Below are 18,357 nucleotides of genomic sequence, written 5' to 3' on the forward strand. Positions count from 1 at the left end.
GCCACTTAAGGAGATCCCTGGTATTTCTCCCGCCTCACTTCATCATTTCCTCTATGCATTGAAACTGGTGAATTTCTGATTGACTGACAGGCACTCATCCGAGAAACTTATTTTAAGTACACCAGATGAGCCATAGAATCTAGAGATGATTTACATTTTATGTACTGGAAAAGCGATTTCCGTGCCTTTTTCTTCTCAATACATTGATTAGAGGTCTGTTATGTTTGGTTGCATGTTTACAGCTTTCTTAAGGTATAATTTACATGCCATAAAATCCACCCATTTTTAAGTACACAAATAAATGAGTTTTAGTAAATGTATGCAGTTGTGCAAATATGATCACAGTCAAGTTTGAGATTCTCCCATCGCCACAAAAAGTTTTCTTAATCCTAATACCTACTCTCAGCCCCAGGTCAACACTCATCTGCTTTTGTTGCTAGTTTTGCCTTTTCTAGAAATTTCATATAAGTGGAACTGTACAGCAGGCCGTCTTACGTATCTGGCCTCTTTCACTTCATGTGATGTTTCTGAGGTTTATCCATGTTGTTACATGTCTCAGTAGCTCATGGTATTCCGTCGTGTAGATGTGTCTACTACATCCCATTTATCTACTCACCAGCTGTAGGACATTTGTAAAGTTGGGCAAATTTGAATTCCATTATTTTGTAGACTCACAGCTCATCGTAACTGTCAGCAATGTACATCTAACCCCCGTACATCTAGGGAACAGTATATCTAGTGAACAGACTAGCATTAGGGAACCAGGCGAAACCTTGAAGAGTCTAATCTCTAAGACAAAACGGGTACTTCCCTGGCGGTCCAGTGGTTAAGACTCCGCATTTCCAATGCAGGGGGCGCAGATTTGATCCCTGGTCGGGGAGCTAAGATTCCCACCTGCCACACGGCCAAAAAAATTTTTTTAATTAAAGCTCATGAAAAAAAAAAAGAGACAAAAGGAAGGCCAGGCCTGGACTATTTTAAGTAAACCTGGAAAACTAGACCTCTTTTGTTCATTAGTAATACACTACAATAATCAGCATGTCCCCAGCCCTCACAGAAAGAAAGCAGGGGTAACTTTTGACTTGGCACATATGGGTGATCATATCTGTAGTTGGACTACCTGGGTTCAAATCTCAGCTGCATACTAGCAATGTTATCTGGTAGGTAATTGCTTCCCTTTTCTAAGCTTCAGTTTCATCCTTAAGTAAAATGGGCCAGTAATCTTAATTATCTCATTAAGATTTGTGTGGAGGTTAAATGGCATGATCTGTGTTAAAGCACTTAGTGTGTGGTTGTTATTACTCTCGTGATTTTTAGTGTTGTTATCATTCTCGTCATTATTATCTGTTCTACTGGAGTTTTTTTTCTTAAGTGAAATGCTGTACACTTTAAAATATGATTTAAAACATGATTCATTTTAAGGAGAGCTAGCAGGGGGACTTCCCTGGCGGTCCAGTGGTTAAGGCTACGCCTTCCAATGCAAGGGGTGCAGGCTCGATCTCTGGTCGGGGAGCTAAGATCCCACATGCCTCACAGCCAATATACCAAAACATGAAACAGAAGCAATATTGTAACAAATTCAATAAAGACTCTAAAAATGGTCCACATCAAAAAATAAATAAATAAATAAAGAGAGCTAGCAGTGAAAAAGGGATGTGGTCCTTTTAAAAAGGATTCTTTCTTATTAATATTTAATTCTTCTGTTATTCTTCACTTAGCTCTTGCCTACTTCATCTGGATTACCACCAGGTTGGGAAGAAAAACAAGATGAAAGAGGAAGATCATATTACGTGGATCATAATTGCAGAACTACTACCTGGATAAAGCCCACTGTACAGGTACCCTGCAATCTATCCATTAATGTGTTTTGTTACATAATTTGAAAGCTATGGAAGCTATTATGTCACTTTGTAGTATATGCTGGATGCTTCTAATTATTTTCTGATATTGGTGCTAATTGTCTGCCATTTCCGGCCGATCTCTAATATACATGAATCACTGCTTGTTATTATGTAAAACAAGTCCAATTGGGAATAGGAGGACAAAGTAAATGATCTGGTCCACTGGGTAATTGTGTAATTTGAATGGTTAATATCATTATTTTGCTAAAAGATAATCTTGATGATTAGTATCTATCAAAGAACTTTGTCATGATGACACTTTGTCCTTGGCAACAGTGAGCGCCTTTTGTAATCTTTCCTTGCAAGCATTTAGGAAAATATTTTCTCTTATCACCATGTCTCTTATTGAGAACTTTCTTAAAACTGAAAAGTACAGGGAATAAGATAGTAAATACCGATTTTCTTAACACCCTGAATTTACCACCATTAACAAATCACCATATATGTTTCTAGACATTTTCTTTTTTAAAATAAAATCTTGGGCTTCCCTGGTGGCGCAGTGGTTGAGAGCCCACCTGCCGATGCAGGGGACACGGGTTCATGCCCCGGTCCGGGAAGATCCCACATGCCACGAAGCGGTTGGGCCCGTGAGCCATGGCCGCTGAGCCTGCGTGTCAGGAGAGGCCACAACAGTGAGAGGCCCGCAGAATCATGGGATCCTGGGCAATAGTACTTGGTTTCCTATTTAATCAAAGTGACAATAAAATAAAATCTTACAGATAAAACTAAATTCCTTGTAGCCAAGCACTTGACCCCACTACCCAGAGGGAACTACCATCGTGAGCTTGTTGGGGATTCTTCCTGCCTATTTTATGTACTTAATAGAGAGCTAAACAATGCAAAATGTTATTTATGTCCATGTGTCAAGTTTTGCAAAGATGTATTATATAATTCTAAATATTATTTTGCTCACCGTTGTTTTAAAACCCTATCATGTTGTTTTATATATAAATCCAGTGTATTTCTTTTAACTACTGCCTTATATTTCATCACGTGAATATATTACATTTCAGGTATGCATTTCTGTAGTATATGTTTGTCATTCATTTTGTCTTCCCAGCATTTGAACCCACTTTGTGTGTATGGGAAATTCCCACTCTATATGAGTCTTCTGGGTGAGCAAAGACAACCTTCTCCACTTGGCACTGCAGCTTCCCTTGCAACTAGGGCTAACAGACTGATGGTTAACCAGCATTCTTACTGCTCAAGAATCAGCTGAGAAATTGTAAATTATTTTAAAAACAAACTTTGACAAAACACTGTATTGGAAAAATGAGCCTCCAATCTTTAGGCCTATTTATAATTGTGTGTGCTGTTTGCAGGTTAAGTTACCTTTTTAACCAGAGCTATTTGTGTGTTCTCTATAAAACACTGCAACACGATTGAATTAATGTGCTAGACCACAGTGGAGACCAGTCAGCTACCGTCAAGCCAGGGTTCTTCTGCAGGCCCTCACCCACAGGCCCCCACGAGTGACGCAGCACAGCAGGTGACCCAGCCATCTGAAGTGGAGCAAGGATTCCTTCCCAAAGGCTGGGAAGTCCGGCATGCACCAAACGGGAGGCCTTTCTTCATTGACCACAACACCAAAACCACCACCTGGGTAACTTCAGTGCTCTCCAGTTTAAATTTATAACAACAGTAATAGTCTCTCATGTGTAGTCCTTGATAATCTTTAATTATACATTAATATACCCTATATTTCCTAGTCCTCATTTAGAGATAGGTTGAAATCTTAATGGGATTATTTCTATTCAATATGTTTATGCCTATTTTTAATATTTGGGGGGATTGTCATGGAGATACATTTACTTCCTGTTTGCAGTTTTGGGGTTTTTTTGTTTGTCTTTGTGGGTGTGTGTTTTTTTGGTCACGCTGTGCAGCTTGTGGGAATCTTAGTTCCCCAACCAGGGATCGAACCCACGCCCCCTGCAGTGGAAGTGTGGAGTCCTAACCCCTGGACTGCCAGGGAATTACCATGTTTGCAGTTTCTAGCTCACTAGCCCTGAATACTGAGGAAGATATTTAGTCATAATCCTTTCCCTTTATATGAGGCTTATAGTTCCAAAGTACTTTTGAATCCATATCTCATAGTACCCAAAAAAACCTATGAGACTAGGTAGAATAGGTATTTTTATGTTAAGATAAGGCTTAAAGTTGTTGAGCAGTTGGTTCACCACTAACTGAAAAATTACTGAAAATCAGCAGCAGATGAAGAGATTTTGATTAATAAATTTGTTTAAAACACCAATATACCTAAATAAAACTAAAATTATACAATAAATGATTTAAGAAAATAATATTAAAATTATAATATACATCAGTAAATCCAAATAAATTAAATTTTGTTCTTTCTTTCAACAATTTGAATTGCCTTTAATAACCTTTTGGCGCTTACCTTCCTATCTTTCAAAAATATTAATAAATTAACACCTTAGCAGCTAGGTGCCTAAAAGCATGATCAGGGCCTCAGAAATAACATGTGCTCCAGTTTTATGTCCCACTTTATTTAGAGAAGAGCCCTAAGTAGTGACACTGTCCATAAAGAGTGGGCAATATACTCCGAATGGTTTCTGTGAAAGAGGTAGTGAGTTAATACTGATCCTCCTCTGAGACCGGAGAACTGAATATTGTAGCCTGTGAGTGACAGATTTTAGACGAGAACCTGTTATTTCACAGAGTAAGCAAAAGAAATAAAAGTGATATCCATTGATATTAGAAAACATAGTAACAGATTGACTTTTGTGATTTTAAAGTTTGTGTGTGTGTATTGTTTTCTTTATTTACTCTACCAAAAAAGGAAGATCCAAGACTGAAAATTCCAGCTCATGTGAGAGGAAAGACATCACTTGATTCCTCCAATGACCTGGGGCCTTTACCTGTAAGTTTCTAGAACTGCTACCCATCTAACTTGGCTATCTCAAACATTTGTATTTTGGAATACAGTAGTTCTTTAACAACTATAATTAATATTATTGTTGAAGTGTTGATGTCTTCTACTAAGAATGGAATATGCAAATTAAATCAACCATATAACCAAATCTATTTCTCTGCCCATACATCGAAAACCATTTCCTAACATAATTGAAATATATTCTTCATTATAGCCAGGATGGGAAGAAAGAACTCACACCGATGGAAGAATCTTCTACATAAATCACAGTACGTGCAATGTGATTATTTTCATTACATTATCTTTTGCAGTATCGAATTTTGTACATGAGGATGGAGAACATCTTTTCTTCTCTCTCTCTTCAGATATAAAAAGAACACAATGGGAAGATCCTCGGTTGCAGAATGTAGCAATAACTGGACCAGTAAGTCTCTTTGTATCAGGATCGTCTGATGGGGTTGTCCGCTTACCTGTCTCTTCAAGGGTGTTTGATCAAGGACATAGCACTAAAGGTGTTGAGAGGAAAGCACATTTGCAGATCTCCCCTCTCCCCACCGCCCATACACCAGGTCTCAGTTATTTGAAAAGAGCATATAAAGTCATTATCCTTACTCTGCGTGGCAGCCTTGTGAAACCAGTGAGCCAGATAGTCAAATACTAAGGCAGTGGTCTGCCGTGCTCAGGCTGGTACTTGTCTGAAGAAGAAGGCTGGCAATCCTCAGGAGATCAAAGGAGCCAAGAGTGTATCTGGTGAGGAAGCAGAGAGCACCCTATCAACTCAGGGTCATGACTTGAACCTTTTGATTGAAATCGTTGTAAATACCGGTATATAAGACGTACTCACATTTAAGTACAATTATTACCATGTATGATGTTAACACTACTCTTGAGTCAGATTAACGATAGGAAAATCATTTTAATCTCTTTTATATAGCTTCTTCTTCCAACTTCAGTTTTTCAGATTTTAACTGTTTCCTAATTCACAAAAATAAGTAAAATTGAAGATACAGTTCTTGTAGATTACTCTTCTGACTCCATGTTTAGTCTTTTAAAGTAGTGGATAAAAAAGGCAACTCCTCAGAGTTCAAACAAAAAGTATATTTTTCGGGCTTCCCTGGTGGCGCAGTGGTTGGGAGTCTGCCTGCCGATGCAGGGGACACGGGTTCGTGCCCCGGTCCGGGAAGATCCCACATGCCGCGGAGCGGCTGGGCCTGTGAGCCATGGCCGCTGAGCCTGCAAGTCCGGAGCCTGTGCTCCGCAACGGGAGAGGCCACAACAGTGAGAGGCCCGTGTACTGCAAAAAAAAAAAAAAAAAAAGTATATTTTTCAAATTGCTCCTTTAATGAAGAAATCACTTTGAAAGCCTCTTTAGAAATGGAAATGTTCATTTCTAATATTTCTCTACTTGGAAGACATTTCCTGTTTCTGGCCTGTTGCATTTCAAGAGTATTGCATGATGAAAATTACAGCCATAGGAATTGCTGAATACAATTTTATCTTAAACAGAGAAATTAAAAACTTTTAAATTGTATATATGGTTTTTCTTTGAATTAAACTTTTCAAATATTCTCTTTTAATGCCTTTAACTTATGTTCATCAAATACCCAGAGGGGAGTTTTTAAAATTGTTCCAGAATGAAACAACTTAAACCTTCTTTACTTTTCCAAAATTTTCAACTCAAGGCAGTGCCCTACTCCAGGGATTACAAAAGAAAGTATGAGTTCTTCCGAAGAAAGTTGAAGAAGCAGGTTAGTGATACTTATAACGAGTTCTCAGGAACGATTGTCATATACACTGAAAGCATGGGAAATGCATTTTAAAAAGTAACAGAGAATTTATTCTATATATTAACAACTTTGAATAGTTTCTTTTAGGAAAGGATGTGTATTTTTTGAGTACCTGTAATATATGATTAGAGACCACAGTTATTTTATGTCTTTATTTTTCAATATACCTTGTAATATAGAAAAATAGTATTAGAAGTGTGCTTTTAAAGAGCTCTAACCTGGTTCCCTCGTGGGTTTGTGGGGTTTGGGTTTTGTAGAAACTAAGCAAGAGTAGCTCAGGAGATTATCCCCAGGCCTGGACTTCATTGTGTAGGAGGACTCTCTGGATTCCTTTTCTGCTTTGACTATTGTTTTCCAGTGTTAGTCATTCGTTATTTAAAGCTTCAAATATAATATATCTCTGCATAATTTGACAGTACAGCTGTGGTTGGAGCAGTCCTCTTATTGCTTGTCTCCTTCTGCTTACCAGAAATGTTCACTACTCTCTTTTCCATCACCACAAATTCATTATGTTTGGAACTAAACTCATCTGCCCATCTATTTCATTTCTGTTGGTGATGACTATTTTTTTTTAGTAATTTTTAAAAATTGATTGAAAGATTCTTTAAATTCCATAGTGCTTTAGTTTTCAAAGGTTTCACACACACGATTTCATGTAACTCCATAATAACCCTTCCCCCCAACTCTGTATTGCCCCTCCCCCCTCCCCTCTCCCCCTGGTAGCCACTAATTTGTTCTCTATATCTGTGAAGGTGATGCCCATTTTTTAATGCCTTTCTAATTTGCTCGTGCTTTTCCCCTTGCCCTGCAGTTTAGAAGTACTGCCACTAGGTGGCTATATTGGGTTACACTTACTTGCCTTCCAAGCCTGAAGCCTGCTTTTCCAGATTCAAGATGGTGGGTCTGTTTCCACAGATTTTCTCATCCTAAATTTAACAAAAAAATGAAATATGATAGTTTTTTAGTGCAGATATTTTATGCCTGAATAAAGCCCTAAAATGTCGTCAATGTTTTAAACTCATTTTCAATAATAATTTTATGTTAAAATCACTCAGAATTTGTTTTCTTAAAATTATTTGGGATTTTAAGTCTATTTTGAGTTACTTGTCTGGTAAATATTTTCATTCTTAATGACAGTGTACTGGTGGAATAGAAGCACTAGCTTCTCCATTTGCCAGTCTGAACACTTACAAGCATGTTACAGTATCTAATGGTTGATGAGGCAACAGGTCACAGAACACAAAAACGATGATGAAAGCAGTAATATTTATTGAGCTTTCACTACATAGCAGGCATTTTCCTTAACAAGTTACATGTATTATCTACGTGTAATCTCTACAATAACTCTATAAGGAAGGGACTATTATTGTCACATTTTAGATCTGAGGAAACTGAGGCTCAGAGAAATAAGGCAATGTGATCAAGTTCCATGGTTATTAGTGGCAAAGCCAGAAACATACCAAGTGGTCTAGCGCCAGAGTCCATGCTCTTAAGCCACCTGACCTATCAGATTGGTGATTAAGAGAAAAAATTACCCAGAATGCAACAAAGATACATAAAAAGATTAAAATTATGAAAGAAAGCTTAAGAAGCATGAAGCTGTTCCAGAAAGAGAGACTGGAGAGCCTGAGAAAGAGGCTGAGACTCTGAATCCTCGGTTTAACAACATTTCCCAAGCAGGATTTAAAAAATAAAATCCCTATCTGGACACATCACAGCAAAAGAGCAAGATGGAGATGAAAATATCTAAATCAGTGCTCCAAAGCTTTGAGCTGTCTTTCACCTTTTCTTCTGCCTCATCCTTAACATCTCATTAGTTAGGAATAAGGGTGGCTCATCATTACTGAGATCACTGCATGCCTGGTATCATGTCAGCCTAAGAAATGCGTTATCCTAGTAAGCCCTGAAACAGCTCCCTGAGGGTCAGCATTGTTATCGTCCCTGTTTTATAGGTGAGGAAATTAAGCCTTTGAAAAGATGTGTGAGGTGAAGCCGGGACTTGAACACAGTGTCCCCTGACTCTAAAACCCATGCATGGTCCGCCACTCAGCTCAGAGGTGGAAATTTCTCCTTCAGCCCTCTCTTCGTTGCCACTGCTCACTCACATGGTCCATTCGTCTTCTCTCACACCGTCTGTTTCAGGGGTCTTTCACTGACCAGCACGTTTCTTGTCTCTCCTTAAAAACACCCTTTACACTCGACGCCATCAGCCTCTGAGAACCCACCAGTCCGATCCTGTGGCTTCCTGCTCAGCCTTCGCGCTGTCTACACTATGGCCTCACACTGCTTCTAAACCTTCTTGCACTCTAATCCCTCCTCTCCCTCCCCTCCTCCTTCTGTACCGTCCAGCTGTCAGATGGCTTAGACCCCTCCTGCATGCTGTTGCTCAGTCCCTGTCTCCCTTCCCCTCTTTTTTTTTTTGCAGTACGCGGGCCTCTCACTGCCGTGGCCTCTCCCGTTGCGGAGCACAGGCTCAGCGGCCATGGCTCACGGGCCCAGCGACTCTGCGGCATGTGGGATCTTCCCGGACCGGGGCACGAACCCGTGCCTCCTGCATCAGCAGGCGGACTCCCAACCACTGCGCCACCAGGGAAGCCCTCTCCCTTGCCCTCTTGAAGCCTCCTTGATTGTCTCACTTGCAATTAATAGCTCAGTCTTTTTGCCCACAAGAGCTTTGCTTCTATTTCTATTTTTAGCAATTTTCCTACTCTTTTAAATCTCAGAATTAGTAACATTTACATTTGTTTCTCACACACACACCAAATTATAAACTCCTTGAGAAAGTGACCACATCTTATGCCATGTTTTTATTCCCTTTTCCTCCCATCTCTGCCCCCGCTGCAATACCTACCTAGCATGGACCTAGCCCAGAGCGGGCCTTCAGTAAATGCTTGCTGAGTTACCTGCACTGTTTGCCTAGTGCCTAAAATTCTAAAATTCCTTTTCTCCAATCTTACCACTTTTTAAAATTGCACAAGCACCAGAAGAAACTGATTATGTTATGCTTATATTGCTTATATAAACTGCTTGTATTATTATTTTTCTATAGGACTTTCCACTTTTCTTAAATATGAGTGTGAAATTGATTTTTTTTTCCCCTTAGAGCTAATTCTCTTTTTGAAGTTACAGAATATTTATAGTATGTTTTCTTTTCATGGTTTCCATTTGAACGTTGCACACAAAGCACTCAAGAATAAAATATTCAGATATATGTCTATGTAATTTACAAGGTCTGCCTAAAAGCATAGTTATCTACATTTGTCATATAAGCAAAGTATGTACAAAAGATGCGTGAGGCAACAGAGCTCATTCACTAAGAACAGAGAGTCAGGAGCTAAGACGTTCTTAACTTGTATCTTTAGTTTCTTCACCCATAAAATGAAGACAATAATAGTAGCTTCTTCATAGTGTTGTTATGAGGAGTAAGTGAGTTAACCCATTAAAATGCTGGGAACAGTACGGGCACAGTCTGTAAATGTTAGCACCTGTTAATGAGTGAAGCGGGCAGGCTCCAAGGAGGAAACCTGGAGGGCAGGGAAGAACCCTGAGCCAACAGGCACACAAGTAGCAGGCAGTGGCTAGACTGACTGCAGGTCACAGAGTGGTCTTCTTCATTGGATCTTAAGATGGAAAGAACTGTTCATGAAGTGCCTTCACGTGAGCCTTATTACTACCATCAGTAGCTGCTTCTTCAGATGTGAAAATCAGAAGTCTATGTAATTAAGTGACTAGAGAAAATGCATGAGTGCTTTCATACTGTGGAGGAAATACAGACAATATACCTAGTTCTTTTTTCCCTGAAAAAGGATCTTGGGCACAGGGTAGAATACAATGAATTTTATAACGTTCATGAGAGAAATGTGTCATCTTGTTGAATGGATTTAAACCATTCGTCTCTCTTCTCTGGGTTTTCAGAATGACATTCCAAACAAATTTGAAATGAAACTTCGCCGTGCAACTGTCCTTGAGGACTCTTACAGGAGAATTATGGGGGTCAAGAGAGCAGACTTCCTCAAGGCTAGACTGTGGATTGAGTTTGATGGCGAAAAGGGACTAGATTATGGAGGAGTCGCCAGAGAATGGTTCTTTCTGATTTCGAAGGAAATGTTTAACCCTTATTATGGGTTGTTTGAATATTCTGCTACGTAAGTACCTTTACAATGACTGTATACAGAAAGAAAATCACGGTTTTGAAAGTAACAGAGTGATGTGATGCAAGGAAAATGTACATCACAATGTGTCAGAAAACGGAGACTGTAACTAATGTTTCAGAAATAACTTTTTAAAATTGTGGTGAAATATACATAACAAAATTTACCATTTTTATCATTTTAAGTACATAGTTCAGTGGCATTAAGTACAATACATTCATTGTTGTGTAACCATCACCACCATCCATCTGCAGAACTTTTTGATCATCCCATACTGAAACTTTGTACCCTTTAAACACTATCTCCCCCATTCCCTGGCATTAACCGTTCTACTTTCTGTCTCTCTGAATTTGACTATTCTCAGTACCTCATGTAAGTAGAATCATACAGTATTTGTCTTTTTGTAACTGACTTCATTAGCATAATGTCTTCAAGGTTTTACCCATGTAGCAGCATGTGGTAGAATTTCCTTCTTTTTGAAGGCTATATAATACCCCGTTATGTGTATCTACCGCATTTTGTTTATCCATTTGTCTTTCAATAACATTTTGGATTGTTTCCACCTTTTGATCAAAATGACTATTTTTAAAACCATTAAATCCAATGGTGTAACATGGTTCTAACAGAGGTAAACAACTCTGAAAAGAGGGAGATGATTTACCGTTATTTGTCCTATTAAAATTTTTGTATGAAATATAGAAAGGAACATTCAAATGTGGTTATCTTTACAGGGATAATTATACCCTACAGATAAATCCCAACTCTGGATTGTGTAATGAAGATCACCTCTCTTACTTCAAGTTTATTGGCCGGGTAGCTGGGATGGCAGTTTATCATGGCAAACTGTTGGATGGTTAGTATTAAGCCTAAAACTTTTTTTTTTAATGTAATTATCTGATTTCTTTCACTTGGTAATCATTTTGAATATATTTGATTTTTTACAAGGCTTTTTCATCCGCCCATTTTACAAGATGATGCTGCACAAGCCAATAACACTTCATGATATGGAATCAGTGGTATGTCTTTTTCACTTATAAAGTATGATAGAACAGGCAAATGAATATTTTACAGGCTTACCTTTTAATAATGAAAAAAATCAATAGATGTGCCAAAATACAAATGAACATTTTTCCCCAACATTTTATTATGAAAATTTTCTAACGTATAAATGAAATCGAGGGCTTCCCTGGTGGCACAGTGGTTGAGAGTCGGCCTGCCGATGCAGGGGATACGGGTTCGTGCCCCGGTCCGGGAAGATCCCACATGCCGCGGAGCAGCTGGGCCTGTGAGCCATGGCCGCTGAGCCTGCACGTCCGGAGCCTGTGCCCCGCAACGGGAGAGGCCACAACAGTGAGAGGCCCGTGTACCGCAAAAAAAAAAAAAAAAAAAAAAAAAAAAAAAAAAATGAAATCGAAAGTATCTTACAATGGCTATGTGCATGTCCACCACCCAGATTACACAATTGACTTTTTATCTATACTCACTTGTCCACACCCCCATCCATCAATCCATCCTGGTTTTTTTGATGCATTTCAAAGAAAGTTGCATATATCAGTAAACGTCTCTCTAAATACTTCAACGTGTTATACATCAGTTTTATGCAGCTCTTGCATCAGTATTTGAATTGTGATTTTTTGTGATGAACGGCATATGTTTTCAAAATGGCAGTCCAAAAGCAAGGCCTTGAGATTAGGCTACTACAAAGAAACAGAAACCCAAGAAAAAGGTTGGCTTGTAGGAGAGCACCAGAATCACAACTAACTGCTGAACAAGCATCGACAGGAAGACACTGGAACTCACCAAAAAAGATACCCCACATCCAAAGACAAAGGAGAAGCCGCAATGAGATGGTAGGAGGGGCACAATCACAGTAAAATCAAATCCCATAACTGCTGGGTGGGTGACTCACAAACTGGAGAACACTTATACCACAGAAGTCCACCCACTGTTGTGAAGGTTCTGAGCCCCACGTCAGGCTTCCCAACCTGGAGGTCCGGCAAAGGGAAGAGGAATTCCTGGAGAATCACACTTTGAAGGCTAGTGGGATTTGATTGCAGGACTTTGACAGGACTGGGGTAAACAAAGACTCCACTCTTGGAGGGCACAAAGTAGTTTGTGCATCGGGACCCAGGGGAAGGAGCAGTGACCCCATAGGAGACTGAACCAAACCTACCTGCTAGTGTTGGAGGGTCTCCTGCAGAGGCGGGGGGTGGATGTGTCTCACCGTGAGAACAAGGACACTGGCAGCAGAAGTTCTGGGAAGTACTCCGTGGCATGAGCCCTCCCAGAGTCCACCATTAGCCCCACCAAAGAGCCCAGTAGTCTCCAGTGCTGGGTTGCCTCAGGTCAAACAACCAACAGGGAGGGAACCCAGCCCCACCCATCAGCAAACAAGAAGATTAAAGTTCTGCTGAGCTCTGCCCACCAGAGCAACAGTCAGCTCTACCCACCACCAGTCCCTCCCATCAGGAAACTTGGACAAGCCTCTTAGATAGCCTCATCCACCAGAGGGCAGACAAAAGAAGCAAGAAGAACTATAATCCTGCAGCCTGTGGAACAAAAACTACATTCACAGAAAGACAGACAAGATGAAAGGCAGAGGGCTATGTACCAGATAGAGGAACAAGATAAAACCCCAGATAAACAACTAAATGAAGTGGAGATAGGAAACATTCCAGAAAAAGAATTCAGAATAATGATAGCGAAGATGATCCAGGACCTCGGAAAAAGAATGGAGGCAAAGAATGAGAAGGTGCAAGAAATGTTTAACAAACACCTAGAAAAATTAAAGAACAAACAAAACAGAGATGAACATACAATAACTGAAATGAAAAAAACACTAGAAGGAATAAATAGCACAGTAACTGAGGGAGAAGAACAGATAAGTGACCTGGAAGACAGAATGGTGGAATTCACTGCTGCAGAACAGAATAAAGAAAAAAAATGAAAAGAAATGAAGACAGCCTAAGAGACCTCTGGGACAACATTATACGCAACAACATTCGCATTACAGAGGTCCCAGAAGGAGAAGAGAGAGAAAAAGGACCTGAGAAAATATTTGAAGAGATTATAGTCGAAAACTTCCCTAACATGGGAAAGGAAATAGCCACCCAAGTCCAGGAAGCGCAGAGAGTCCCAGGCAGGATAAACCCAAGGAGAAACACGCTGAGACACATAGTAATCAAATTGGCAAAAATTAAAGACACAGAGAAACTATTGAAAGCAACAAGGGAAAAATGACAAATAACATATGAGGGAACTCCCATAAGGTTAACAGCTGATTTCTCAGCAGAAACTCTACAAGCCAGAAGGGAGTGGCATGATACACTTAAAGTGATGAAAGGGAAGAACCTACAACAAAGATTACTCTCCCTAGCAAGAATCTCAGTCAGATTCGATGGAGAAATCAAAAGCTTTACAGACAAGCAAAAGCTAAGAGAATTCAGCACCACCAAACCAGTTCTACAACAAATGCTAAAGGAACTTCTCTAAGTGGGGAACACAAGACAAAAAAGGACCTACAAAAACAAACCCACAACAATTAAGAAAATGGTAATAGGAACATACATATCGATAATTACCTTAAACATGAATGGATTAAATGCTCCAGCCAAAAGACACAGGCTCACTGAATGGATACAAAAACAAGACCCATATATATGCTGTCTACAAGAGACCCACTTCAGACCTAGGGACACATTCAGACTGAAAGTGAGGGGATGGAAAAAGATATTCCATGCAAATGGAAATCAAAAGAAAGCTGGAGTAGCAATACTCATATCAGATAAAGTAGACTTTAAAACAAAGAATGTTACAAGAGACAAGGAAGGGCACTACATAATGATCAAGGGATCAATCCAAGAAGAAGATATAACGATTATAAATATATATGCACCCAAGACAGGAGCACCTCAGTACATAAGGCAACTGCTAACACCTCAGTACATAAGGCAACTGCTATAAAAGAGGAAATCGACAGTAACACAATAATACTGGGGGACTTTAACACCTCATTTACACCAATGGACAGATCATCCAAACAGAAAATTAATAAGGAAACACAAGCTTTAAATGACACAATAGACCAGATAGATTTAATTGATTTTTTTTTAAACATCTTTATTGGGGTATAATTGCTTTACAATGGTGTGTTAGTTTCTGCGTTATAACAAAGTGAATCAGCTATACATATACATATGTTCCCATATGTCTTCCCTCTTGCGTCTCCCTCCCTCCCACTCTCCCCATCCCACCCCTCCAGGCTGTCACAAAGCCCCGAGCTAATATCCCTGTGCCTTGCGGCTGCTTCCCCCTAGCTATCTACCTTACTACGTTTGTTAGTGTGTATATGTCCATGACTCTCTCTCGCCCTGTCAAAACTCACCCTTTCCCCTCCCCATATCCTCAAGTCCGTTCTCCAGTAGGTCTGCGTCTTTATTCCTGTCTTACCCCTAGGTTCTTCATGACATTTTTTTTCCTTAAATTCCATATATATGTGTTAGCATACGGTATTTGTCTTTTTCTTTCTGACTTACTTCACTCTGTATGACAGACTCTAGGTCTATCCATCTCATTACAAATAGCTCAATTTCATTTCTTTTTAAGGCTGAGTAATATTCCATTGTGTATATGTGCCACATCTTCTTTATCCATTCATCCGATGATGGGCGCTTAGGTTGTTTCCATCTCCGGGCTATTGTAAATAGAGCTGCAATGAACATTTTGGTACATGACTCTTTTTGAATTTTGGTTTTCTCAGGGTATACGCCCAGTTAATTGATATTTATAGGACATACCATCCAAAAACAGCAGATTACACTTTCTTCTCAAGTGTGCATGCAACATTCTCCAGCATAGATCACACCTTGGATCACAAGTCAAGCCTCACTAAATTCAAAAAAAATTGAAATCATATCAAGCATCTTTTCTGACCACAACACTATCAGATTACAAATCAATTACAGGGGAAAAAAATGTAAAAAACACAAACACATGGAGCCTAAGCGGTGCATTACTAAATAACCAAGAGATCACTGAAGAAATCAAAGAGGAGATCAAAAAATACCTAGAGACAAATGACAACAAAAACATGACGATCCAAAACCTATGGGATGCATCAAAAGCAGTTCTAAAAGGGAAGTTTATAGCTATACAAGCCTACCTCAAGAAACAAGAAAAATCTCAAATAAACAGTCTAACCTTACACCTAAAGGAACTAGAGAAAGAAGAACAAACAAACCCCAAAATTTGCAGAAGGAAACAAATCATAAAGAGCAGAGCAGAAATAAATAGAAACAAAGAACACAATAGCAAAGATCAATAAAACTAAAAGCTGCTTCTTTGAGAAGATAAACAAAATACATAAACCATTACCCAGACTCATCAAGAAAAAGAGACAGAGGACTCAAGTAAATAAAATAAGAAATGAAAAAGGAGAAGTTACAACAGACACTGCAGAAATACAAAGCATCCTAAGAGACTACTACAGGCAACTCTATGCCAATAAAATGGACAATCTGGAAGAAATGGACAAATTCTTAGAAAGGTATAACCTTCCAAGACTGAACCAGGAAGAAATAGAAAATATGAACAGACCAATCACAAGTAATAAAATTGAAACTGTGATTTAAAATCTTCCAACAAAAAAAATTCAGGCCCAGATGGCTTCACAGGTGAATACTATCAAACATTTAGAGAAGAGCTAACACCCATCCTTCTCAAACTCTTAGAAAAAATTGCAGAAGAAGGAACACTCCCAAACCCATTCTATGAGGCCACCATCACCCTGATACCAAAACCAAAGATACTCAAAAAAAGAAAATTACAGACCAGTATCACTGATGAATATAGATGCAAAAATCCTCAACAAAATACTAGCAAACAGAATCCAACAACACATTAAAAGGATCATACACCATGATCAAGTGGGATTTATCCCAGGGATGCAAGGATTCTTCAGTATACGCAAATCAATCAATGTGATACACCGTTTTAACAAATTGAAGGATAAAAACCATATGATCATCTCAATAGATACAGAAAAAGCTTTTGACAAAATTCAACACTGATTTATGATAAAAACTCTCCACAAAGTGGGCATAGAGGTAACCTACCTCAACATAATAAAGGCCATATATGACAAACCTGCAGCAAACATCATTCTAAATGATGAAAAACTGAAAGCATTTCCTCTAAGATCAGAAACAAGACAAGGATGTCCACTCTTGCCTCTATTATTCGACATAGTTTTGGAAGTCCTAGCTACGGCAGTCAGAGGAGAAAAAGAGATAAAAGGAATACAAATTGGAAAAGAAGAAGTGAAACTGTCACTGTTTGCAGATGACATGATACTATACATAGGGAATCCTAAAGAGGCCACCAGAAAACTACTAGAGCTAATCAATGAATCTGGTAAAATTGCAAGATACAAGATTAATGCACAGAAATCTCTTGCATTCCTATACACTAATGATGAAAAATCTGAAAGAGAAATTAAGGAAACACTTCCATTTACCATTGCAACAAAAAGAATAAAATACCTAGGGGACAAAAAACCTGTATGCAGAAAACTATAAGACACTGTTGAAAGAAATTAAGGATGATACAAACAGATGGAGAGATATACCATGTTTTTGGATTGGAAGAATTAATATTGTGAAAATGACTATACTACCCAAAGCAATCTACAGATTCAATGCAATCCCTATCAAATTACCAGTGGCATTTTTTACAGAACTAGAACAAAAAATCTTAAAATTTGTATGGAGATACAAAAGACCCCGAATAGCCAAAGCAGTGTTGAGGGAAACAAACGGAGCTGGAGGAATCAGACTCCTGGACTTCAGACTATACTACAGAGCTGCAGTAATCAAGACAGTATGGTACTGGCACAAAAACAGAAATATAGATCAATGGAACAGGACAGAAAGCCCAGAGATAAACCCAAGCAACTATGGTCAACCTATCTATGACAAAGGAGGAAACGATATATAATGGAGAAAAGACAGTCTCTTCAATAAGTGGTGCTGGGAAAACTGGACAACTACATGTAAAAGAATGAAACTAGAACACTCCCTAACACCATACACAAAAATAAACTCAAAATGGATTCGAGACCTAAACATAAGACTGGACACTATTAAACTCTTAGAGGAAAACATAGGAAGAACGCTCTTTGACATAAATCACAGCAAGATCTTTTGTGATCCACCTCCTAGAGTAATGTAAATAAAAACAAAAATAAACAAATGGGACCTAATGAAACTTAAAAGCTTTTGCAAAGCAAAGGAAACTGCAAACAAGATGAAAAGACAACCCTCAGTATGGGAGAAAATATTTGCAAATGAATCAACAGACAAAGGATTAATCTCCAAAATATATAAACAGCTCATGCAGCTCAATATTAAAACAAACAATCCAGTGAAAAATGGGCAGAAGACCTAAATAGACATTTCTCCATAGAAGACATATAGATGGCCAAGAAGCACATGAAAAGCTGCTCAACCTCTCTAATTATTAGAGAAATGCAAATCAAAACTACAATGAGGTATCATCTCACACCAGTTAGAATGGGCATCATCAGAAAATCTACAAACAACAAATGCTGGAGAGGATGTGGAGAAAAG

General features: G+C 38.9%; 1 protein-coding gene across 3 annotated transcripts in view; it reads left to right on the forward strand.

Annotated features, from left to right (window-relative positions):
- The window catches only part of NEDD4 (NEDD4 E3 ubiquitin protein ligase), a 179,342-nt gene that overhangs the window by 146,225 nt on the left and 14,760 nt on the right, over positions 1-18,357 (forward strand). For all 3 annotated transcript variants that reach the window (XM_032623873.1, XM_032623871.1, XM_032623872.1), the window contains 9 exons: positions 1,719-1,838; positions 3,301-3,504; positions 4,702-4,782; positions 5,009-5,063; positions 5,160-5,218; positions 6,477-6,542; positions 10,497-10,726; positions 11,464-11,585; positions 11,678-11,748. In XM_032623873.1, coding sequence (XP_032479764.1) covers positions 1,719-1,838; positions 3,301-3,504; positions 4,702-4,782; positions 5,009-5,063; positions 5,160-5,218; positions 6,477-6,542; positions 10,497-10,726; positions 11,464-11,585; positions 11,678-11,748 — 1,008 coding nt within the window. The remainder of the gene's footprint in view (positions 1-1,718; positions 1,839-3,300; positions 3,505-4,701; positions 4,783-5,008; positions 5,064-5,159; positions 5,219-6,476; positions 6,543-10,496; positions 10,727-11,463; positions 11,586-11,677; positions 11,749-18,357) is intronic.

This window comes from Phocoena sinus, chromosome 2, assembly GCF_008692025.1.
Source record: "Phocoena sinus isolate mPhoSin1 chromosome 2, mPhoSin1.pri, whole genome shotgun sequence".
Taxonomy (NCBI): Eukaryota; Metazoa; Chordata; class Mammalia; order Artiodactyla; family Phocoenidae; genus Phocoena; species Phocoena sinus.